Genomic DNA, 27,056 nt, shown 5'->3' with positions numbered 1-27,056 from the left:
AACAATTACATTTTATTTATGTTAGACAACTAAATGCAAATTTCAATCATATGATAATTTGTTAGAAGTGGTAATGCCTCTCAACTATGGAACCACTTTCATTAGTGATACATAACATAATAAAATGCCTTATTTGGTCTATTAACTCTCTAATTATGTTGCATGTCATAGAATAATGTATACAAATTTACTTCATAGGTTACTAAATAAATGTTATATTGTGCAAATTCTCATGTCTCTCATCAACTTAAAGTTGAATGCATTTATACTTAAATGTAATGATTAAAATTTATCATATTTAGAACTTTAATCCTCATTTGATACTGTCTCTCTTTGATTAACATCTATAACGTAGTTCTAACTTTTGTTGAATTAGTTTGTTTCATTTTAACTTTTAAATGTCATTTAAAAGTGAAAATCATTATTATTCTAATAACATTCTTGTAAACCAATGCATATATGACCCATCTCACATACAAGAACCAAATGCAATTTTGCTCTTGTTGTGATATGTAATTTTCTTATTTAAATTATTTCTCACCTTGAATCTTCATAAACTATTTGTAAATGACTATCTTCCTCAAATCTAGTCACAATTCTTTATATATTATTTTTATTATTAATAGGCAATTTTCTAAATTTTAAAAAATAGAAATTTGATAATTAAGATCAAAGCTATTGTAATATTTGATCGGTAATTGGCCAAAGCCTGAATAGCTTTTGATTGGAGCTATGAACTAGTGGGGACATATTAGATTGACCCAAGACCTTCCCCATCCTATGGAAGGCCAAGAGTCACAACATATAATTCCACTTCAGATGTGAGAACCCAATGTTTTAACCAGTTAAGTTCAACCCCTTGGACCACATCTTTAACTTTTTTAATAAACCATATCTACATTATCATTTAAAGAAATATTATTATACATATTTAAGAGAAGTTCAATGGAAAAAAATAGATCCGAACAACCATTTTATCAGGGCAATGGCTATTCTCCATACAAAACTGTAAAATTGTAAAAACACAAATTCATGATTTTTGTATTGTAAAACAACATTAAGAAGATCAAACAAACGCACCCAAAATACTGACTGTATTTATTAATTAATTAAAATAAAAAATTATTATTATAATTATCTATTAATTAATAAACACTATCAAAAGTACACCGTAAATGCTACATAGACAATGGCCATTTTACCATTTACCAATAATTGATTTAATCAGCCTGCTTCACAATTATTTGATTCCGTGTTCTAAATTTTATCAATTTGTAATATTGTCATCAGAACAAAATCTCCATCTTTGAATGGATCGTGTAAGCTTCGGGATTTACTGCTTCCTTACTCCTGCTGCACACTTGCAATTTTTAATGTCTTCTTCCTGCTTAAAACACACTGTGAATTTGTACAGAAAGGGTTCTATTTGTTGCATTTCTTTGTCAGCATCTACCATTCGCAGTCACAGAAACAAATAAATGATCTTAACACCCATTTTAAGGACAACGAAGGTGATGGTGTGTCATTGTTACTGCAGTACAAGTAGATTGAAGGACAATGCACAATTCAAACGCCTCAATAATAATCAAACAATGCCAGTGAAAACCAGAGTCGATTTCAGCGAGCTTACTATACACAACTTTTCTGTAAGTAATTCTAGACATTTTCAACTCTTACAGGCCTGCATTTCTAAAAAGGGCCTTTCACGGGGTAAGCAAATCCACTCTCACATCACTCACAGGGGATTTGCATTTGCTACAAACAGTTTTATGCAAAATAAGCTTATCAACATGTATATCAAGTGTTGTAATTTAGCAGAGGCTCGCCAAATGTTTGATCGAATGACTGAACGAGATGTCTTCTCGTGGAATACCATAATTTCAGCTTACAGAAGACACGGGTATCCCCAGGAAGCGTTGACATTGTTTTACCAAATGCAACAAACAAGTGTCCAACCGGATCAGTTCACCTTTGCCAGCATACTTCCAGCCTGTGCCAAAATAAGAGATTTGGAACAGGGCGTGAAAATCCATCAGAGTATAATGGAAAGGGGATATATGTCAGATGTTGTAGTTGCAAGTGCTCTGATAGATATGTATGCAAAATGTGGAAGCATACACGCAGCACGTGAACTGTTTGACAAAATACCTCAGAGAAATGTGATCACCTGGAATGCTATGGTTGCTGGATATGCACAAAATGGTCTTCTTGAAAAGGCTTTAAAGATTTTCAAAGAAATGCCTGAAAGAGATGTGGTCTCATGGAATGCAATGATTGCAGGATACGCACAAAATGGATACGCTGAGAATGCCTTGGAAACTTTTAAACAAATGCAAATGACAGATGTAATACCAGATTCCACAACCTTTGCCAGCGTCCTCCCAGCCTGTGCTAGAATGGGGGATTCAAAACAGGGCATAGACATTCATCAAGCCATAATCGAAACTGGATTTTTATCAGATGTTGCAGTTGCAAGTGCTCTTGTAGATATGTATGCGAAGTGCGGAAGCATACACAAAGCACGTGAATTGTTTGAGAAAATGCCTTGCAAAAATGTGGTTTCATGGAGTACTATGATTGCAGGATATGTGCAAAATGGTGTTCTTGATGAGGCTTTAAAGCTCTTCGAAGAAATGCCTCAGAGAGATGTGGTTTCATGGACTGCAATAATTGTGGGATATGCCCAAAATGGGTTTTCCGAAAAAGCCTTGGAAACTTTTGAACAAATGCAATTGGCAGGTATAAAGCCGGACTGCACAACATTTGCCAGCATCCTCCCAGTTTGTGCCAAAATGGGAGCTTTAGAACAGGGTATAAACATCCACCAAAGCATCATTGGAAGCAAAAATTTGTCAGATGTTGCAGTTGCAAGCGCCCTGGTAGACATGTATGCAAAATGTGGAAGCATACACTTAGCACGTGAACTTTTTGACAAAATACCTCAAAAAAATGTGGTCTCGTGGACTGCAATGATTGCAGGATATGCACAAAATGGTCTTCTTGATGAAGCTTTAATGCTTTTCAAAGAAATGCCTCAAAGAGATGTGATCTCTTGGAATGCTCTGATTGCAGGATATGCACAAAATGGGTTTGTTGAAAAAGCCTTAGAAACTTTTAAGCAAATGCATTCGACAGGTATAAAACCAGACTCCAACACCTTTGTCAGCATCCTTCCTGCCTGTGCCAAATTGGGTGCCTTAGGACAGGGCTTGGCCATCCATCAAAGCATAATTGAAAGTGGATTTTTGTCAAATGTTGTGGTTGCAAGTGCTCTGGTAGACATGTATGCAAAATGTGGAAGCATATACATGGCACGTGAACTTTTTGACAGAATGCCTCAAAGGAGTGTTATTTCTTGGAATATTATGATTGCAGGATATGCACAAAATGGTTTTTGCAAAGATGCTCTCAAACTCTTTGAACTAATGAGGCACTCTGGAACATACCCTAACCATGTAAGCTTCGCTTGTGTTTTATTAGCTTGTGGCAGTGCAGGTTTAGTTGATGAGGCTTGTAAATACTTCAACGACATGAGTGTTTCTTACTGCATTACACCTACAATTGATCACTATGTGTGCATGAGCGACCTCCTTGGTCGTGCTGGCTATCTTGAGGAGACACTAAAATTTATCATCAAGATGCCCATTAAACCTGTGGTGGTTGTATGGACATGTTTGCTTGGTGCATGTGGAGCTTTTAAGAATATTAAGATAGGGATATTTACAGCAACTCTTCTTTTTGAGATGGATCCTACAAATGTTGCAACTTATGTTCTTCTGTCAAACATCTATGCAGACATGGGGAGATGGGATGATGTTCAAATGGTAAGGAGACTGATGAAAGACAGAGAAATTAGAAAGATACCTGGGTGTAGCTGGATTGAAGGCCATAAAATGGTACATGCCTTTTGTGTAGGAGAATGATCAAACACCCAGAGATATGAGATCTATGCAAAATAGAAATATTATCTTGGGAGATGAAGTAAGGTATTTTCCACAATCAAGACATCTGCTATGACATGGACGAGGAAAATGAACTATCTGACACCATATCAGGCCCCTGGAACAACCATTGGAGTGGTCAAAAACCTTTGAGGATGTGCTGGCTGCCACAATGCAACCAAGTTTATCTCCAAGACGAATTGTGCGAGAGATACAAACTGCTTCCATCATTTCAAACATGGACACTGATCTTGTGAAGATGATTGGAGATGCTAAGTGAAGCTTAGACATAGGCTTTCACTATCAAAAGGTACACCATATGAAACCTGAAGTGGTAAAGAAGGGAACAAATTTTATTTTCAGTTTCTAAAAAATACTAGACATTGATGAGAGTATTTGCAAAAGGTCTGTTTGACTATCCCATGGAGGTCTAATGACGACGAAATGTTTTAAGAAATACTGCACTATCAACGTTTCTCTTATTGTGTAGTAGTTCATTACTCCAGCAATTGTATGCAGCCATTATCTCCGTCAATTGTTTCATTTCGTTGGTTATTTTGTAAGTCTAATCAAGTTGTGGACAACAAAAGAAAGTGCATATGTTGTAGTTAGAGCCGTTTGAATAGAAAAATAGAGCTAGTTGTAGCCACTCTAGGTTTCAAAGAAGTGGAACTTGAAAGGATGAGATCTACAAGAACCTATTAGGAATGCAATAGAAGACATCAATAATAGTGAAAAAGCATTGCACTTATATATCATAACATGATCAATTGGATAGATTCTTCATATTCTAGAATCTCAATAGATACTACATTCTATATAAGAATATATGAATAGGAGACAATCATAATCAATTGCATATCTAGCAAATGTTGGTGAAGACTGAATTTTATGAAGGTGAACTATATTAAGCTTCTTGATTTTTTATAGGATAATTTTATAACAAGACTTTAATTCACTATGTTTGAAGACTTTATGAATTATGGAAAACACTTTTTTCTATCTAATTTCTATAATTCTTAAATGATATCATAATGATTCATGTTTAGATAAAAATAGAAGCAAGAATATATAGATAGATAGAGAGATAGATAGATATGGGTGAGAGATAGATCCACATGGAAATGTGTCATCTTTGGGTTGTTGGTACAAAATGGTGGATTGAAACTAGTCTCTTTCTTCTTTATCTCTCTTTCTCTTTATATGCCTTAGTTCTCTCTCTCCTGTCTTATCTCTCTTTATTCCTCTCCATCAATATCCATATCTCTCCCCCCCTCTCTCTACTTTTCTCTATATATTGTTTTGCTCTTTTTTATCACTCTTTTTCCCTTTTATCTTGTCCTACGACTTTTTCCTATTTCTCTCATGCTCTAGCTCTCTTTCTATATTCCCCTCACTATCTTGTGTGAGTTTTAATAACGATACACCAAAGAATTTTTTATGAAATTTACAACAAAGGTACATTCCTTTCAAAAGAACAGGTAGGATCTACTTTCATTGTCACTATTTTCCTAAGAGTTGCTTTCATATCAGCAATTTCTAATAAATGCAAATTGTGTATATCTTAATAAATAATAATTCTTCAAATACATATCTATTGAGACACTAATTAACCAAAATTTAGCAAACTAAAAACTATGGCCATTTCATCTTATTGCAAAACAAAGGGCCAAATCTACTAACTCAAAATCATATTAGTATCAAGTTCAAATGTTTGATGCAAAATAGCGTAACACAAAAAATTCTTTGGGAAATTAAAATATATTTTATAATGTATCCACTATACATATATATCGATCTATATTAAGGTCCTTATTGATGTATTAGGTAGAAAGTACTTTACCCATCACTCTTTTGGCCAAAAGTAATGAAGTTTTATAACATCAAACCTATGCTACTTAGAATACAATTAAATGATCCGTTTTATGAACTTGAACCTAATGAATGACACTTGGATCATAAACTCATTGAGATTGAATTTTATATGTATTGATTATTTTTACTCAATCCTATCATGACACATCTTTCTTGAGTCCCAATAACTAAGTGTACTTAGGTTTAATTTAAGTCATCACATATAACTAATCTAAGAACTCTTTGTGTGGGTCTCCATTTGTTATTTTGTGATTTTCATCATCCTTCATATGCCTAGTCACATGCTAGCATTAATGAGGCCCTAAAAATCCCAAGTTTTTGTGGTTTTGATTCAATGCCTTGGTGTCTCTATAGTTTTGTGGGATTTTCCCTTTCAATTGAATGCAAATTTTTTATCTACATCTTCACTTCACTTCCTCTTTTCTACAAGGCCTCCTTTAAATTTTCACTCAAGTTAAGTGTGCAATATTTTGAACTCTAACCAAATATTAAACTTTAGCATCGTATCCCCACAATCTTCCTTCTATGTCGCTTTGTTCTCTTACTTTCACTTCCCATCTTCACTTTGCAAGATTTCAAAGTGCAACTAGACATTTGCATTTCCTTTCCAAATGTTCACTTCAATTGCATGTTTGTGCATCTTCCCTTCCATTCACTCTTCATTTCAAGTTACATGTTTCAACCTCCATCTAAATTTCCATTACCTTCACTTGCACATAAATTTTTTGGAAATCCTTTTTCATGCCTTAACCATTTTTCACTTGTTTCCTCTTGTGGATTTTAACCTTCCAACTATATGAAAAACTTTCCCCTCCAACCATACATTTCCACATCCTCATATCTTCACTTTAACATCATTAATTTAGCAAATCTTTTCTTCTTCCTTGCAATATTTCATCTTCCATCTAAACTTCAATTTTATTCGACTACAATTGCACTTGTTTTTCTCACAAGCCCATCCTTGTTGATGTCATTCCAACCTATTGACATCACCATCCTCCAAGCAACCTCCCCTCCCAAGATGATGTCAATCTTTCTTTCACCTTTGCAGGGTTCCATCTTCTATCTAAACTTTAGTTTTATTTGATTATAGTTGCACTTTTCTTCCCCTCATCCTTGTTGATGTCATTCTTGCTTGTTGATATCATCATCTGTCAAGTGACTTCCCCTTCCAAGATAATGCCATGATAGCATCATCCTCACTTCCATCCTTTGTAGGGTTTCCATGTGCAACTAGACATATGAACACTTTTCTTCACTTCATATGTTTACTAACTATGCTTTTCCCATATCCAGTTCAATGTATTTTTTTTAGCAAACACTTCCTCCACCCATCACTTCCCTTCACATTGTTTCCTTCTTGAAGGAATTCAATGTGCAACCAAATATCACCCTCACTTCACTTTTAGCATCCATTTTAGCTTGGTTTTTCTACACTCTTCTGTTTCACTTGTTGATTGATCCTCATATTGAAGATCATGTTCCTAAAAACGATTTAAAACCTATCTTGCCAAGTTCTCAAACTACCTTGAGATCACCATTAATGTTTGATTGGACCTTGCAACCACTCAATCTAATCTATTCATGCCTAGAAACATATTTTAGTCAATAAAGGATGGATTAAGGTGACAATCAACCTGACACTCCTACATCATCTCTTGTAGCATTTGTAACAAATTTCTGAGGCTTCTCCGTACCATTTTGCTCCAAACCTGTAGGCATCATTAAAATATAAATATCTTGTAGATCAAGGCAACGTTCTTCAATGCATCCCTTTGCATTTTTTATGCTCTGATCAACAAATTTCATGGATTTAGTTGGAGTGTTATTTAATTCCAATTGATTCTTTGTAAATGGCTTGCAATAAGCTTTATCTTTCATTATGTGGTTTCATGTGTCTTGTTAGTAATAGTTCTTAAGTGACTCATTATAAGATCTTAATATGAAAAGTGTCACCTATCTTGTGCAAGTTCTAAATCTTTGAAACTCGTTTAGGTAATGTTGTGGACCATTTGTATACCAATATTCTACAAATGTAATGATGATTTAATTTTTGTTTAAAGTTTTAGTGACTTCATAAGATTCATTTAGTAAATCGCTATAAGACATCTCTACCATTTATGCATACTATATCTAATGTTGTTTAACTAGTTTAGGGAATTCAAGGAGTTATTCAATTCATAGTTATTGTTAAATACATATATTAGTCGTTGATTAGTCTGCATTCAAGCGGTGCAATAAAATAGTTAATGCTAGGGTAATAAATTTCTCTAATATGTGAAACATTTAAGTCATCCATAGATTATGAGTAGATTAGTCTTTGACTTGTAGAATATCATTTGAGAGTCCAAAATTTGCAAGATAGTGCCAAGAATATTAGGCTTATCTGAATGCTAGCACTTTTTTTGGTTATTAGGGTTTTTTCTATGTTGGAATCTATTAATGTAGGAGCAAACACCAATCTGATGGTTGAAATCTAACTAGTTACATTCATTATAAATCAAGAAAACAAAATTAAAATCTTTTATTTTATTTTATTTGTTTTGTTTTGTCATTATGCACATCCCACTCTCATAAATTTTTACTATTTTAATGTGATTATAACTACTAAAACCCTCGATAAGTGTTGCATAACATATTATATTAGGTTAATGGTGTTATAAATAACTAATACTAAACATATCGAAGAGATTATGAGAATTAATTTAAACTCACATCATTGACCTAATTGCCTAGAGAAGAGATGTGGAATAAATATGTAGTGATCCTCTACGAAGAATAGTAGCCAAAGATAAATATAGAGTCATTGTTTTTTGAGGGTTCATTTGACTTTTCCTAATTGTTTTATCCTTTAAAAGGTCTCTTGGATTACCTTCCCAAGCTTGGCATGACTAGAAGTATAGAAGAGGTTCATAGTTCTCATTTTTTTGGCCTTTTACAATCCTTAAAGTGAGTATAGGTGTCTTCCATGAGTGCTAAAGTCTATTCATATTACCCATATCTTGGTAAGAACCTTAGGGTTAGGGGATAGTACAAAAAAGAACACCAACAATTCTAGGCAATTGAGCTCAATGATCTAGTAATCTGACTATTCATAGAAGTCTAATGGTTCAACATAAATTCCAAGGTAGTGTACAAATTTCCTTATCTTAAAACTTGCAAGCTCATTGAGGATTTAAGATACTACAACTAAACACAAGGTTAGGCATAGAAGAATAATAGTGACCAAAAACTTGAATAGAAGAAACACAACTAAAAATAAGTCATAATGGGAAACCAACAATTATGCTCAATTTCGGTTAATTGGTGTTGGTAATATACATAAACAATGGAATTCATTTAAAAATAACTCTTATTGAAGCCTATAATATACTTTACAATAAAATGAAAGTGGACTTAGGAAATAAATTATTGAGAAAAGAGATTATTGGAGAATAGTATCGTTCTTAACCCCATCTTTCCTAGTGGTTATGCAAACTTTTCTTTGACAAACATAAAAGGGCACACATTAAATATCCCTTTGATTTGCATTTTGATCCCTCAAATATTTTCTATCTTGAGAAAACTAAGGGGATAAAGGCACTAAAGGATAGTGCATATGTGATTGAAAAAAAAATAGATGAGAACATGTGTCAATTACAAATAATTAAATATTATATTAAAAGTATTACCATTGGTCGGAGATTTATCAAAGGTATAGCCACCATACTAGGTGTCAATCAATGTCAATAAATACTTGTTAATGTATTGGTTGCTAATTAGTCCACACATCTTCACTTGGATATCCTCATATGCTTTCAAGCTTTGAATGTCATACACTAGGGACTTTGCTCATCAATTTTTAGGTAGGAACAAATGAAGATGTGAAGCTTGCACTATGTAAAGTATGATCAAATGGTCTTTACACATTACGAATGTATACCTAATTGGTGACACCTAGCACATAAATTCAATCACTCTTTATATGAGAGCAAAGCGAGAGAAGGATAGATGGATGGAGGGGAGGACAAAGGAAAAGAAAGAGGATGAGAGAGACAAGGATGGGTAGAGAAAGACATACAAACAGGGGGAGCTTTTTTATACATGATCGCATTATTTGATTTTTTATGCATTCTAAGGATGTCACACTTAGAAGAGTAGATTTAAACATCAAATAAGATATAAAATTAATGTCAATGGATACACAATCATTTGTCCATTAAGACTTTAGTCACACGATATGATTTAATCATTTGCCCATTAAGACTTTAGTCACACACGATATGATTTACTTAATGCCTTGTCAATTGATCTCATATATTCCATGAATATATATTTAAAAACAAAATTGCTGATTGACACTGGAAGAACCATCCACACTTCTTGGAGACATATTACACACCAACGTACAATTGCTAGTTTTCCGTGGAGCGTTGTGAAATCCCTCGCCATAAAATCCTCCAAACTTCATCATTAACGCACCCAAATTGGAGGATGAGATATATTCCACAGCGTTTTCTCATGCTGGACTTGACTTTATCTGTAGGCTGCTGCCTTCAATGCATCTTTACCCTTAAACCTGGCGTGATTTTGTATCAGAAAGATTTTTTGGCTGCATTTCATCGTCAACATCCACCATTCACATCCACAGAAATAACTAAGTGACCATGAAATCACTTTGGGGAACAGAAACAGTGACAGTGCGTCATTGTTATCGTGTAAGAAGTAAAGTGAATAACAATGCATATTTTCAATACTGTGGAGGGTAGGCAAATCCATCCCCACATCACTCTCAGGAAATTTGCGTCTGCCACAGCCACATTTTTCCAAAACAAGCTTCTTAACATGTATCTCAACTGCGGAAGTTTAGTGGAGGCTCGTCAACTGTTTGATCAAGTATCTGAACCAGATGTCTTCTCATGGAATATCATAATTATAGCTTACAGAAGACATGGGTTTTCTACCGAGGCATTGAAATTGTTTCACCAAATGCAACGAACGGGCACCCAACCCAATCAGTTCACCTTCGCCAGCATACTCCCAGCCTGTGCCAAATTAAGAGATTTGAAACAGGGTATGTATATACACCAAAGGATAATTGAAAGAGGAATTTTGTCAGATGTAGTTGCAAGCGCACTGGTGGACATGTATGCAAAATGTGGAAGCCTACTTAAAGCACGCGTACTGTTTGACAAAATGCCTTATAAAAATGTGGTCTTGTGGACTGTAATGGTTACAGGATATGCACAAAATGGAGTTCTCGAGGAGGCTTTAAGGCTTTTTAGAGAAATGCCTAAAAGAGATGTGGTCTCATGGAATGCGATGATTGCAGGATATGCACAAAATGGATTTGTTGAAAAGGCTTTAGAAACGTTTAAGCAAATGCAATTGGCAGGTGAAAAGTCAGCCTCCACAACCTTTGCCAGCATCCTCCCAGCGTGTGCCAAAATGGGAGATTTAGAAGAGGGGATGATCATACATAAAAACATAATTGTAAGTGGGTTTTTGTCAAATGTTGTAGTTTCGAGTGCCCTGGTAGACATGTATGCAAAATGTGGAAGGATACAGAGTGCAGGCCAACTATTTGAGAAAATACCTCAAAGAAATGTGGTATCGTGGAACGCGATGATTGCAGGGTATGCACAAAATGGGTGTAATGAAAAAGCCCTGGAAACTTTAAATCAAATGCAATTGGCAGGTGTAAAGCCAGACTCCACAACCTTTGTTAACATCCTCTCAGCCTGTGCCAAAATGGGAGCTTTGCAACAGGGAATGGATATCCATCAAAGCATAATTGAAGGTGGATTTTTATCAGATGTAGCCGTTGCAAATACCCTAATGGGCATGTATGCGAAGTGTGGAAGCATTCTCGAGGCACGTGAACTGTTCGACAGTATAGATCAGAAAAATGTTGTTTCATGTACTGCTATGATTGTGGGTTATGCACAAAATGGGGATCTTGAGGAGGCTTTAAGGCTTTTCAAAGCCACACCTCAAAGAGATGTGGTCTCATGGAATGCAATGATTGCAGGCTGTGCAAAATATGGATTTGTTGAGAAGGCTTTGCAAATATTTAAGGAAATGCAATTGGCAGGTGTAAAGCCAGTTTCCACAACCTTTGCCAGCATACTTCCAGCCTGTGCCAAAATGGGAGCTTTAGAACAGGGCATAGTCATCCATCAAAGCATAATTGAAAATGGATTTTTGTCGGATGTTGTAGTTGCAAGTGCTCTAGTAGATATGTATGCAAAATGCGGAAGCATGCACACGGCATGTGGACTGTTTGACAAAATACCTCATAAAAATGTAGTTTCATGGAATGCAATGATTGCAGGACATGCACAAAATGGAATTTTTGAGAAGGCCTTGGAAATATTTAAGCAAATGCAATTGGCAGGTGTAAAAGCAGACTCCACAACCTTTGTCAGTGTCCTCCCAGCCTGTGCTAAAATGGGAGCTTTCGAACAGGGCAAGGATATCCATCAACGAACAATCGAATGTGGATTTTATTTAGATGTTGTAGTTGCAAGTGCCATGGTAGACATGTATGCAAAATGTGGTAGTATACACATGGCACGAAAACTGTTTGACAAAATGCCTCAAAGAAATTTGATCTCCTGGAATGCTATGATTGCAGGATATGCACAAAATGGCCTATGCAAGGACGCTATCGATATTTTTAAACTAATGAACCACTCTGGAATCTACCCTGATCATGTGAGCTTAACATGTCTTTTATTAGCATGCAGCCATGCAGGTTTAGTGGATGAAGGATGCAAATACTTCAATAGCGTGGGCGACTCTTATAGTTATTGCATTACACCTACGATTGACCATTATGTGTGCATGGTTGACCTTCTTGGCCGTGCGGGCTATCTTGAGGAAACACTGAAATTTATCATCAAAATGCCAGTTAAACCTGTGATGGTTGTGTGGACATGTTTTCTTGGTGCCTGTAGAACACACAAGAGTATACAGTTAGGAGTATTTACAGCAGCTCTTCTTCTTGATCTGGATCCTAAGAAAGCTGCAACTTATGTTCTTCTGTCAAACATCTATGCAGAAGTAGGCAGGAGGAGTGAGGTTCAAATGGTAAGGAGATTGATGAAAGATAGAGGAATTAAAAAGACACCTGGATGTAGTTGGATTGAAGCCCATAACAAGGTACATGTTTTTCCTGTAGGAGACAGATCACATCCACAGACACAGGAAATCTATGCTAAGTTGGCGAAATTGAATTGGGAGATGAAGGAATCAGGGTATTTTCCAGATTCGGGACATGTACTAAATGATGTAGAGGAAGAGGAAAAAGAATTTTTTCTCAGCCACCATAGTGAGAAGTTGGCAATTGCATTTGGATTGTTAAACATTACCTCTGGAACAACTATTAGAGTTGTCAAGAATCTTCGAGTATGTGTTGACTGCCATACTGCAACTAAGTTTATCTCCATGATTACTGGAAGGCAAATTGTTGTTAGAGATGCCAACCGGTTCCATCATTTCAAACAAGGACAATGTTCTTGCGGGGATTATTGGTGATGCCATGTAAAGCAGTATGTGAACATAGGCTTGCACTAATACCAAGGTGTACCATGTCAAATCCTGAGTGATAAAACCAGCACCAGGTTTAATTTTAATTTCAAAAAAGGGTTACTAAACTATAGTATTGTCGATCACTGCCTATACATATTGATCGGTTATTCGTTAGCCCAGTTGACAATACCATGAGACAGTGAACTGTTCCCAGTAAACATGATCGTCTAAAAAAAGTTGGATGAAAAGAATGGGAAAAGCAGAAAGGGAAGGAATACTTGAAGGAAATGGAAAGATGTTTGGTCAAGAGAAAATGTAATAAAATGGCTCACGATCAATCCAATGCTTGAAGATGATGGGGAGAGCATATTTTGATAGTACTTTACTTCAATCTTTTGTATTTTTGTATGGTCATTTTGACTGGATTAGTTGTATATTGTGCTAATGTCAGATCTGTCATCTGGTCACAATATTTTAATTTTAGTTTAATTGATTTCAACTTAATTAGATTATAATATTACATTAATTATTGGGGTGAACTTTGTTAGAAGTGTGGTTGTCGTTGTACCAAAAGATTGATCTATTAATGCTCGATACAACCACTAGATTTATAGAATCCACAGGAAGCGGTTAAGCCATGTCACAAACTCACAAACCCGAGCGCTGCACTGCACATCACAAGGAGACCAAGGGCGCAACGCTACACATCAGAAGGAGACCAAGGGCACACACCTTGCAACAAACTTGAGGAGAGGAGGACTAAATATGAAGTGTGTATTAGAAAAATGATTAATGTTGTTTGTTGCAGCTAAAATATTTTGGTAATTAAGTTTTAGATCAACAACTAAAAGTTATTGGTGGAGGGTTTGAGAGGGGATCTTTGCCTTTGTTTTGTGTTTCTTTTTCCCTTTCAATATTGTTCTATCTTTGTTTCATTTCTTGTCTATTTAGTTTTTAAGTTGTTGTCTGATTAATTTTATTATTATATGAGTTGTTTAAAAGTTGTTAAAAGATTTGGATCCTTCAAAAACCTAACTTTACTCATTTATAAAACAAAATAACATATATTATACATTAAAAAGAAATCATAATAAGAATTATAGATTGATGTTTAATAGTTGAATCATTTTTTTTGTCAAATTGCAATTTATATTATATTGTAGTTGCATGAATATGAAAAATTATTGTTAGAATGAGAATTAAAAGATGATACCAATGCAAGATTGATTGTAAGATGGAGAGGTAAAAAGGTAATGGCTCTCCTTATTGACTCTAAACAAGGCATAAACAATAAAGGGCAAATGCAAAGAAGTTGGGAGGATAAGAGCTGCAATAATTTTTTGAGAATAAAAGACAACCATACAAGTGAGAGAGCATTGCATTTATAAATAATAATCTGATCTAATTGGATAGTCTCTTCGTATGTTGCAAACTCAACAAGTGTTAGTGACATTCTATATGACAAGGTATTATGTCAAGCCTTTTATGAATTATCTTCCATTTAATATTATCCAAATTACTATGTGACTAACATGATAAAAAAATGCCTTAGGGACCAAGGAAATCCTAGATAAACTATATATAAAATGTTTAATGTGTAGTACATTGTCTCACATTTAATGGAAACGATCCTTCTCACCAATAATAAAAATAATTAATATATCAAACCATCTACATTAGAAAATGTGGCCAATGTGACAACACAATCTTTAGTAATTATGCATATTTATCCTACTCTTATTCTTTAATAGCTAAAAATATATAAATATTCTAGGTTACAAATCATATGCATGTTTTAAATCGTAAAAAGCGCCAACGAATTAGAATGTTTAGAAAAGTACGTAATACTCACACAGGTAAATCATAAAACTTACTAGTCACATCAATTGCATAAAAAATTAATGGCTATTGAAGCTCTAAACAAGGTGTTGTGTTTTGAGTTTGTTCTTCCATAATCATGACTCAGAAGAGAATCATAATTTAGGGATTGGTCCCATTGACACATATTCTTACTATGTTTGATTCAAAATTCTCATGCTTGAGGTGTGATTTGAAAACTCTCAAAATAGTAGAATATGGGAACTACAAATATTAAATTTACTATTCTACTTTCTTCAATAGATAATATTATTAATCAGGCACAAATGTTGCAAAAAAAGAAATAAACATGTTGGAAAATAAATGTATCAACACAAACAACTCAAGAATTTACCCTCAAAGTTCCATGTGGGGAAACCATCTTGGCAACAATATTGCTCATCAACCTTGTTGGTTCCTTCAACCGATTACCTAAATCCCTCTAAATATTTGCCAATTTGTTATGTTCGAGGGTTTCAAGGCAGTCTCCAATGAATGTGAATCAATAACAAAATTGAACTCCTCTACTCTTTTGGTTTTGCAAGACCAAGGAGGGTGATCCCATACAATACCTCTAAAACATACTTCACTTTACAAATAAGTTATTTCCTAAAATAGAAAGCTCTCACTTATTTAAATCCAAATCTTATGATTCATAAAACAATTACGGCTAAATTCCCGATTTGCTAATTGTTGATCCTGAGAGCATATAAATCTATCTTATAACAAACAAAAAGACTTAAAATGAATTGGATTTTTTCTCATTTTTAAACAGTGATTCTATTCTGATTTAGAGCCAAGACATCTGAACAATGCCTATTCAAGGTTAAGAGTCAACATTTGAAAGGAAAAAACATATCAATTCAATGTTTTATCATAGAATTCTTGACACCATCACCTTGTAACAATATCCTCAATATATGGTCATCTACAATTCTACTTTGAGATCCATGACATTCTATTTTTTACTTGAAAAGATACAGAAAGTAAAATATGCACCATGAAAATGACATAGAGATGAAATGAATAAAACTTCTTCATTAAGTTCAAATGATTTGAGTACAAAATCAATAGAAATAACTGAGATAGGCGCTCCAAAATTTGATATTCATTTTGATAAAATAAAATTTGTCATGCAATATATTATATGACAGTCAAATATTTTCTTCTATAACACTTGAGATATAAAACCTATACAAAATTGGAGAGATTGACTTCCTAAACCTATACTTCCAAATCCTTTCAAAATGGCCCAGAACTTCTTTTTATAATAACAATGGAGCAACATGCTTAAGGCCATGTACAAGTGTCATATTGGTAGGTAGTTGCCTGAAAGACACAATATGCCAAAAAAATTAGTTTTAGATTAATATATATATATATATCATCTTCGCTGTAGAAGGTGGTTGGGACATTACTGTCAGTGACGCCTCTCCTGTCATGAAAACACACTGCTCCAAAATAGATATGATCTTCTCGATGAAGTTGCAACAGATTAATCCTCTAAGTTGATGATGTGGCACTTGAAGCCCTCTCCATTGACTGATCAAAATGAAGATCAAATCCTTGCATTTAATTTGTTTAAAAGTTCAATAGTGGTAGTTCTGGCGATGACTGATTGAAATGAAAATCAAATTTTGCATTTACTTCACTCTAATTTCAAAAAATAAGCATGGGCTGATGATGTAGCATGGTGGGCTCCCTTGAGATGGTTGAGTTGATATGCAAGCTAAGTTTGCACCCTTTATCCTAAAGACCAAAAATACCATCCATTATAATGTGGTTGATAGGTGCCAAATGCTTATGATAATCATCTCCTAATAGTTTATTTATCACAGTAGTGATAAAAATCATTCCATGTTCTAGCTGTTCAATTTTTCAACATTTACCTCATTAACATTAATATCTATAAATATTCGAGACATGATGTTTTAGAAATCTTCCTTTCATTATGTATTACATTTTAGGCTTCCATCTTCCTTGTACAGGATAATCATATGGTTGATTGTCATCTATTCAAATCTAGACAACCCTTATAATCATATGCTTGTAAGTGCTATGGACATTAATCGATTGCACTAACTGCTCATATCTGTGATGCATATCACACATGACTTGATTTGCAACATTCTCAATCTCCACATTTTTCAACAAGACATCAAATGCCACAATTATTGGTTTCAATTGCTTCTCAACATTATAGCATTATTATGCCTTCTCTACATGTCCAAGGAGTGAACTGAATTTGTTACCAAGAAAGTTGTCAACCATTTCAGCTTTGATCTTATTTTCTCTTGCTTTTGCTTCCTCTTCCCTCTTTAGGATTTTCTTCAAATAAGTTTCCAAATTTCTTGCCTTTTTTGGCCAACTCCAACTACTGCCTCAATTGCATAATTTCCTTAGGTGTTAGAACAAGGATACTTGAGTAGTCAATTGTTCTTTCAACAATTGATTTTATTTTGTTAGTTTTTCCACATCTGCTTCAAGTCTTTTGGCAAGTTAGTCAATGAACATTGCAAAAGATGTTGTTGGTTGTGTAGCCTAAGATACTATTGTATTAGTTTCCTATATAATTTATTTTGTTTCTTATCATCTAAAGCTTATTCATGAAAGGGGAAATTGATCAGATGGCCAAGATATCATGTCTTTGGAAAAACCCTAAACCAAAGTACAAATCCTTTGTGTATACACCTAAAAATGGTCTGAAGATAATTAATTGAATAAGCAATTATTTAATTAATCTCTCTTCCCAATTTAATTGAATCCATCAACAATTTGATTAAATCCTCCCTTTTCATCTACTTATTAATAAATCTAAGGATATATTTAATAGGTTCATTTCAATAATCCCCTTTGATTAATTAATTCAAATTAATTAATTGTTCCCCATCAAAATTATTTCTTCTAATCTCTAATTAATTAAAATAAATCAATTATGAGTTGTTGAGATTAATTAGCCTTTTTCTTATTATTTGAATTTTTAAATTCAATTCTCCTAACTTTTAACCACCTAACATAATCCCTTCTAAACCTAACCCATTTCATCTAACCACATGTCCCCTTTCCTTGAACACTTTACCCTCTCATGAGCAAAGCTTTGTGACTCTTGTCACTAAGTGTTCCCTTTCATCCAACCTCTTCTAAAAGCTTTGTGACACTTGTCACTAAGTGTTCCCTTTCATCCAACCTCTTCTAGAAGCCTCTTGACACTTGTCACCATAGAGATGACAAATGTTCCCTTTAATCCAACCTCTTTGCCAACCTCCTCCAATTTCACCATTGATATCTTCAGACTTAATCTTGACCGTTGATTCCTGCCACCTCACCCTAGCCTTGGAAATCCTATAAATAGACCCCATTTTGGAGCACAAAGGACCTCGAATGAACCCATCTCATTTGCATTCAAGCATTGTTACTATAGGCATATAGCTCTTAGCAAATCTTTCTTAGCATTGCTATCATGTTCAATTTTAGCTTAATTGCATCTTCATTCTAGCTTATTTTCTAGAATAATCATGAGATCATGTAGCTTAATCATTCTATATTTGCTAGCTTATGCATCTTCATCATTTAAATCCTCCATTTAAGTGTAGTCAAGTCACTGGAATTTGCATAACCAGATCTGAGAGCAAAATTCATACTCACATTTATTAGGAGGCAATAGATCGATTAGCTATGGTTTTATCTTTCTTTGTTTTAAATTCATTAACAATGCTTGTAATGATCGATTGAGTGTTTTGTGTTGCAGCTGCAGGTATAACAAGTACACACTTCACAGACACGACATTTTGGCACCTACAGTGGGGCCGAAGCCTCGCATATATCTTTCTAATATCCTATCTAGTTCTTGCAAATATAAATTTAACGCATTTGTAATCTAGATTCACATTTGTCCTAACTTTTTTCTGCAGAACGATTGTCAAAGATACTCTTGTCAAAGACCAAATTCAAAACAAATCAATGACTATTTATGGATCTATTTTGCAGGTTGCCTAAAAGAATTCAACAAAACTTTGTGTATTCCTTAAATTTTTTTTAGGCACACTTGATTTTGGCTAAAAATGAACAATCATGTATGTTGTGTTTTTTATGATAGGCGAGTATGCTCTCACCTTTCTTAGGTGATCAGAAAGCTAGACTCATCTTTTGCTTTCATTAGTGCATATCTTTAGCAGGCCTGCCCTCTTGAGGAGCTAAAAACTCTTAAAGCCATTATGACCGGTGTGAGGGGAATGACCTAAGTGGGAATGGCTAACACCAAGTAATCCAACCCACTATAAAATAAATATGATTTGATGAAAATCAAGTCAACTACAGTGCTCGGGAATAGCTCTCCTTCGTACCTTCGAGTATATCAAACCTTGGTTTTCAAGGCTGGGAGACCTCTTAATTGAGTATTATACCCTGACGCGTCGAACATATCCCTTACTAGTTCTGGTTAAATTAGAAGCTACCCGATTCACCTCTGAAAGGGTGATAATCTTTATGTAAGAGAGATAGTAACTCTCCCAAGACACTTGCCATATCATGCCCCCATTAGCGTTTGGAGTAGGATAATACGACATTGAGAATCCATTGCGTGAGACTCAGCGGCCGTATTCTGATTAGCTATTGGGTGTGTACCTAAGCTTGCAAGAAAAGATTTTCTCTCCTCAGTCAATTTCCTTAGGGTTTAGCATGCTTGGAGTCAATTATCACATCATGTGTTTGCTGTGTATTCATCCCTAAATTGAAAAATCAGACATCTAAAACTGGAAAACATAAGCAAAACATCGAAATTCACTAATAAAAAATCGGCAAAACAAACATATTTTTCATTGTCCTGTTATTTGTCGTACAAGTTAGGTGATTTATCGTACGAGGAATCTGTGTCTCTGCTTTTTCAAAGGAAATTTCTGATTTGTCGTCTGGTCTTGTATCCTTTGTCGTATGGTTCATGAAGTATTGTCGTACGAGTCTCTATTTTTATCAGTCCAGAACTGCCACTTTGCATGACTTTTTCAGGTCTGTCATTCTGCTTGATCAATTTGCAGTAATTATAAACATCTGTTATTTGTCATTCTGTGCTTAAATTGTCTTCTTGGTTTGCTTGGTCAAGTTATTATCTGTCAAAATCAGACTCTAGAAGATAAACACCTCAAGATTTTCAAGTGCTCACCCTCAACAAGTTCAAGATCTAAACATCTCAAAGTGCATTATCACCCTTTTTGGTAAACTGATCACTCAAAAATAGTTTCTCATCAGAATCTATCATCCTTTATCACGAAACTGAAATGTTTGGTTAGGATAATCTTGTCCCACATCGTAGGATATATCGTTCGTACTGGACTTGATTTTTATCAAATCATCATCATTGCACTCCTAAACCGAAGATCGAAAAGCTTGCAAACTTTTGAACACTTGAATCATCTTTTCGTGTCATATCGCGCTATCACATTTACATTGACAATTGATCACTTATCAAAACAACTTTTGGACAATCGAACCACTCAAACAGAAACAGGAACATTTGAAATAGCTGAAAATCATATCAACATGACATACCAAAACAAAATACAAGAAAAAGACATAACAAGCCAACATTTCACAGCAATCAAACAAGTTCAAAATCAAAATCCAGCTATGATAAAACCTCACAAGGATTCAAATACCTCTCAAAATAAAGGTGGTTCTTTTATGCACCTCTTAAAGAGATCCCTAAAGGATTTGGCTGAGAAAGATCAAAATCGTGCACCCATGTCTAGCAATGGCTCATCCCTCCATAAGTAAATTGATTCTCCTAAGGCATCTATTCCTACACCTCCTGAAAGCTTGCAAGAACCTTCCATAGCATCCTCACCAAACAATATACCCATCAAACTTATTTCAGAGGATCCTATTCAAATATCATCTTCTTCATATCCAAGCATTGCTTCCTTGCAAATTGAAGTCCTCATTCATAGAACGCTTGTTAAACGTGTCCTAATAGATGGGGGAGCTGGCCTAAACATTTTCTCTTTGAGTCTTGTCCATGCTATAGGTTATTCAGAAGATGCAGTTGATCCCCGAAAAAAAGATAAAAATCAAAGCCTATGATGAAGAAGAGCATTCCTCTTAAGGAATTGTGATGTTACCCCTCAGAGTGGGACCTTTATAGAAAGACACATCATGCCAAGTTCTAGATTTAGACTTACCATATAACATACTCTTGGGAAGACCATGGATACAAGACATACAAGCTATTACATCTACATGTCATCAGTGCTTAAAATTTCCATACAATGGATAGGAAATTATAATATCAACAGACTCAAATCCATTGTAGTGTAATAATCTGAAATCAGCTCAAGAGGTCATTGTTTCACATAAAAAAGAGGCATCATATTCAAGCACACAATCCAAGGAACAATCATTTGCATCAATTTTGTCAAACATGGAAAAACAAATGCAGCTAAGAGACTAAGGGACCAAAGAATATTGGCTATCATGGAAAAACAAACAAGAGCAACTTGAAATTGAAAGGGAAGAAGAAGATGTAGAAATTGATGTAGTTCACACGTATGCAGGACAAACATTAGGAACTAGCCTACTTGAATCAGAATCACATTCGGTTGACATGGACTTAACCGAGGATGATCACAAGTTTCTTATGCGAGGTCATTCTGATGAGAGTATCATTCTAGACATAAAAATATATATTGAAAGCTCTAACATCTCTATCATGACCCCTAATATCTTTGACATAATCCCATATGAGGATCCTTTATCCTTAATCCCTCCTGAACCTATGGACTGGGAAAATGAAGGACATGCTGCCATTGATACCTTACCAAATGACCAGGCCATATCCTTATATCTTAATGAAATCAAACCCACAACAACTTTCACTAGGGATTCCGCTAACGTATCTTCATGTCAAGTGGGTGTTAAATCTCCTAGTCACAAAAATGAAAATCAAGAAAACAATATCAGGTCTAATGCTGAAAACCATTCATTGGCAACATTAGATCGAGAAAAAGTAAAAATAAAGGACGCATCTAACGATGAAAACCTCATTGAGGCATCAGAAGATGGGAGATTTGACACCTTACTTGAATCCTATCAAAAGAGGTCATCTATCCTAATAGAACCAACAGAGGCAGTTTTTATTGGCACAACTGATCTACATCCAACAATCTCTCTATTAGAACTAGCAAGGCAAAAATATTTGGAACCCTTCAAAAGGAGGCAAATCAATTTTGCCTGGTCATATACAGACATTCAGGGTTTGATCCATATCTTACAATACATCACCCAAATATTAGTCCAGGAGCAAGCATCACTAATGAAACACATCATGGATCAAGAGCAGGTATTCTATTCATCACACCACAAGGTCATACAATCCCAAAAGCATACAAATTAAGCTTTCCATGCACCAACAATATAACATAATATGAAGCTTTGGTTACAGGTATCAAAATGGCTATAGAACGGAACATTACACAACTTCAAGTCTTGGGAGACTCTCATCTCGTTATCAATCAAATTAATGATGATTATCAAACAAAAGACAAAAAATTGATGCCTTATAAAAAGATGGTTGATGATATCAAGAAGTACTTTACAGAAATAACTTTTCAGCAGATTCCAAGAAATGACAACAAAGCAGAAGATGCCATGGCTACACTTTCTTCTCTCCTTCAAACATATGAAAATCAACAACGTTATGAATTCCTGGTGGAAGAATTGTTTTACCCTGCTCATAATTGTCCTGATTCCCAAACTATCTGTTACCTTGTTGGGCATGATTCATCCCGCTATGGCCAAACTTACACATACCTGAAAGATAACACTCTACCTCTTGATTTATCGAAGAACCAAAAGAGAAACTTTATTCGCCAATTCTCCCATTTTACCATTGTAGCGGATACCCTATTTAAATGAGGTCTAGACGGTACTCTCTTAAGATGTCTCGAACAAGAAGAATCTAAGAAGGCCTTACATGAAGTCCATAACGACATTTGTGGCACTCATTCAAGTGGTCTTACCCTTTCAAAAAAACTCATACGCTTGGGCTATTATTGGTTGACCATGGAATGAGATTCTTTTCAGATAGCTAGAACATGAAAACAATGTCAGATCCATGGGAATTCGATCCATGCACTAGCATTAAAAACTTCATGCTTTAGCAACATCTTGGCCTTTTTGTCAATGGGGTCTAGATCTGGTAGGAAAGATAAACCCTTCTTCATCTAATGGTCACAAATTCATCCTTGTAGCTATAAAATATTTTACAAAATGGATTGAGGCAGTACCTCTCACAAACATCATAGGAAAACAAATTGCTGCATTTATCTTGAACTACATCATCTGTCACTATGAAATACCAATAACCATTATCACTAATAATGGGCGACCATTCAAAAATCAGGATGTACAAGAGCTATGTGAGAAGTTTAAAATCCAGCATAGATTCTCCACACCCTATTATGCATAGGGGAATGGGCAGGCAGAAGCATCTAACAAAACTATTCTGAAAATCCTCAAAAAGACAGTGAACGATGCTGGAAGAGATTGACATATTCAACTGAACTCTTCTTTATGGGCCTACCGTACCAGTATCTACACATCAATAAGTGCCACACCTTTCTCTCTTGTATACGGATCAGAAGCAATATTGCTAATCGAAGTAGAGATACCCTCTCTACGTGTATCACTAAAAGGTCTCGTCCCAGATGAAGAACAATGAGTATCTAGACTACAAGAGTTATAATTGATTCATGAACGAAGACAAAATGCCTTTGATCATTTAAAGGTATATCAACAAAGAATGTGCCAAAGTTATAATCATAAGGTTAAACCACGAGTCTTTCAAGTTGGAGAACTAGTACTAAAGGAAAATCCACGCAACCAGGCAGATAGAGAAACAAAAGGAAAGTTTGAACCAAACTGGTTAGGTCCATTTGTTGTCACAACAATATTTGGATCAGGATCATATCAGCTATCAACACAAGATGGAGATCAACTCGAGGAACCTATCAATAACATGCATCTGAAAAAAGTTTTATGTCTAAAAAAGTAGAAAAATAAAAAACAGTGAAAAATTTAAAAAAAGCAAAAAAAAATAAAAAAAATAAAAAATCAGAAAAAGTGCAATAAAAACAAATGGTGAAAACCTGGCAAATAGGCGCTATTTGTCTGCTAGCTCTTCCATATATTAGTTCATGCATTTTTCTGCTTGCATTCACTCATTTTCCATCAGCATTGGCCATCATAAAGCCTTTGTACATACGCAGACATCCCAGGTGGCTTCTTGCCATGGTTTGGATCATTGGATATATCATAACGACTTTGTTTCTAGGCTTGGGGCAAAATCCTACACTTAGCTGGGGGCAAAACTCTTGATCATTTTGAGCTTAATCAAATAGGTAGAACAACAGTTAGACAACTCTTATCAAGCGAAAACTGAGACACATCCAACGGTGAACACGAGATCAAATTGTCAACTATCAAGCTATCACAAAGTCAGTCTAAGCACATCACACACTTTTTCAATGGATAATATCTTTTTGGATAATGATTTTAACATGATTGTTTCAACTTTTCTATATTGATTTTCGCTATCATGATTTCTGAGTAACTCCAGGATGTCTTTGACTAGAGGAACAAGGAAGGAACATGATATTTTTCTTGTTTACTGTTTGAAAATTAATCATTTATATGTGCAAATTTGTCTCGAGACATGATCATCGGAATATCATTGAAGACATTTTCGATTTGCAGATTGAAATGATTAATACTGCCTGTTTTATGCAAGCAACACTCGGGTCATTGCAGTTCAATTATACCTCGATGCTTGTGCTAACTTCCTATATCAAAATCCAGGAAAATAGTGCTCCGTTCATCATGGTTTAATTATACCATCGATGTTTGCACTCACTTCCCACATTTCAAAAGCTCAATGATGACAAAAACACAAAATAATCCAGTGACTGGTCCGGTCGTAGCCTTGCATTTTCATTTGCATTTTAGCTTTCATTTCATTCTTGCATGAGATCCTGCATGCTCCTTTTATCCAAGGTTAAATCTATCACAAGAATCATCAAAGTATCATCACAAGTGTATACGCAATCAAAATAATGACTCATATCTCTTCAGATATTGTCGACCCAGCAAAAATCTTATGCTATCTCCCTCAACAGAATCAACATCAGCATATCCGAATTTGTCTGCAACTTGATATCAACAAACTGTCAGTTCTTTATCTAATAAACCTTATCAATTCAAATCAATCAATCAAACCTAATCGATTCTATCATGTCTTATACAGGATGTATCTTTCCTGAAACTAGACAATCTGATTCATGTCTTATACAGGATGTATCCTTCTTGAAACCAAACATTCTGATCTATGTCTTATACAGGATGTATCCTTCCTGAAACCAGACGCTTTTGATCATCTTTGTCTTATACAGGAGGTGTCATTCTTGAAACCAGACTGAATCTCAATCTTATCAATCTAATCAATCAAGCTAATCAAAGAACTCACATTTTCATCAACCACAGTTGCAGAAATCAAATCAAATCTATTGGGATATCGATTTCGCAAAGTTGAAAACACTCCAAAGATCAATTATCTCAATTGATCTCCCAAGGGGGCATCCTCGTACTGGAATTTAGCAATCAAGAGCTGGGGCATTCTATCAAACCAATATCATCATCAAAATGAGATTATTCTTTGAATCAATGCGTCATCACACCTTGCTTCAAAGAGGGGCAAAATGTATACACCTAAAAATGGTCTGAAGATAATTAATTGAATAAGCAATTATTTAATTAATTTCTCTCCCCAATTTAATTGAATTCATCAACAATTTGATTAAATCCTCTCTTTTCATCTACTTATTAATAAATCTAAGGATTTATTTAATAGATTCATTTCAATAATCCCCTTTGATTAATTAATTGAAATTAATTAATTCTTCCCCATCAAAATCATTTCTTCTAATCTCTAATTAATTAAAACAAATCAATTATGAGTTGTTGAAATTAATCAGCCTTTTCTTATTATTTGAATTTTTAAATTCAATTCTCCTAAGTTTTAACCACCTAACCTAACCCATTTCATCTAACCACATGTCCCCTTTCCTTGAACACTTAGCCTCTCATGAGCAAAGCTTTGTGACACTTGTCACTAAGTGTTCCCTTTCATCCAACCTCTTCTAGAAGCTTTGTGACACTTGTCACTAAGTGTTCCCTTTCATCCAAACTCTTCTAAAAGCTTTGTGACACTTGTCACTAAGTGTTCCCTTTCATCTAACCTCTTCTAGAAGTTTTGTGACACTTGTCACTAAGTGTTCCCTTTCATCCAACCTCTTCTAGAAGCCTCTTGACACTTGTCACCATAGAGATGACAGATGTTCCCTTTAATCCAACCTCTTTGTCAACCTCCTCCAATTTCACCATTGATATCTTTAGACTTAATCTTGACCGTTGATTCCTGCCACCTCACCCCTAGCCTTGGAAATCCTATAAATAGACCCCATTTTGGAGCACAAAAGGCCCTGAATGAACCCATCTCATTTGCATTCAAGCATTGTTACTATAGGCATATAGCTCTTAGCAAATCATTCTTAGCATTGTTATCATGTTCAATTTTAGCTTAATTGCATCTTCATTCTAGCTTATTTTCTAGAATAATCATGAAATCATGTAGCTTAATCATGCTATCATTGCTAGCTTATGCATCTTCATCATTTAAATCATCCATTTAAGTGTAGTCAAGTCACTAGAATTTGCATAACCAGATCTAAGATAAAAATTCACACTCGCATTTACTAGGAGGCAATAAATCAATTAGCTATGGTTTTATCTTTCTTTGTTTTAAATTCATTAACCATGCTTGTAATG

The 27,056-nt window shown here is 34.8% G+C and overlaps 2 protein-coding genes across 2 annotated transcripts; both read left to right on the top strand.

Moving 5' to 3' along the window:
* Window positions 1-1,224: 1,224 nt before the first annotated feature.
* LOC131064561 (pentatricopeptide repeat-containing protein At2g13600) lies at window positions 1,225-4,683 on the top strand. Its single transcript, XM_057998737.2, has 2 exons — window positions 1,225-3,455; window positions 3,796-4,683. The coding sequence occupies exons 1-2, from the start codon at window positions 1,479-1,481 to the stop codon at window positions 3,826-3,828; spliced, it is 2,010 nt and encodes a 669-aa protein (XP_057854720.2). The 5' UTR covers window positions 1,225-1,478; the 3' UTR covers window positions 3,829-4,683.
* Window positions 4,684-10,196: 5,513 nt separating this feature from the next.
* On the top strand, window positions 10,197-13,832 carry LOC131064562 (pentatricopeptide repeat-containing protein At1g08070, chloroplastic-like). The gene has a single exon (XM_057998738.2). It carries the CDS (start codon window positions 10,536-10,538, stop codon window positions 13,332-13,334), a length of 2,799 nt encoding a protein of 932 aa, XP_057854721.2. The 5' UTR covers window positions 10,197-10,535; the 3' UTR covers window positions 13,335-13,832.
* Window positions 13,833-27,056: the final 13,224 nt, after the last annotated feature.

The sequence above is a fragment of the Cryptomeria japonica genome, chromosome 8, assembly GCF_030272615.1.
Source record: "Cryptomeria japonica chromosome 8, Sugi_1.0, whole genome shotgun sequence".
NCBI classification, from domain to species: domain Eukaryota; kingdom Viridiplantae; phylum Streptophyta; class Pinopsida; order Cupressales; family Cupressaceae; genus Cryptomeria; species Cryptomeria japonica.
The sequence above is the reverse complement of the archived record's forward strand: the minus strand, read 5'-3'. Positions and strand labels throughout refer to the sequence as shown.

Excerpts from the sequence above, each read along its gene's own strand:
- LOC131064561 (XM_057998737.2), top strand. The coding sequence starts at position 1,479 with ATGATCTTAACACCCATTTTAAGGACAACGAAGGTGATGGTGTGTCAT. Across the intron at positions 3,456-3,795 it reads CTGGAACATACCCTAACCAT|ACATGGGGAGATGGGATGAT; the intron begins GTAAGCTTCGCT and ends ACATCTATGCAG.
- LOC131064562 (XM_057998738.2), top strand. The coding sequence starts at position 10,536 with ATGCATATTTTCAATACTGTGGAGGGTAGGCAAATCCATCCCCACATC.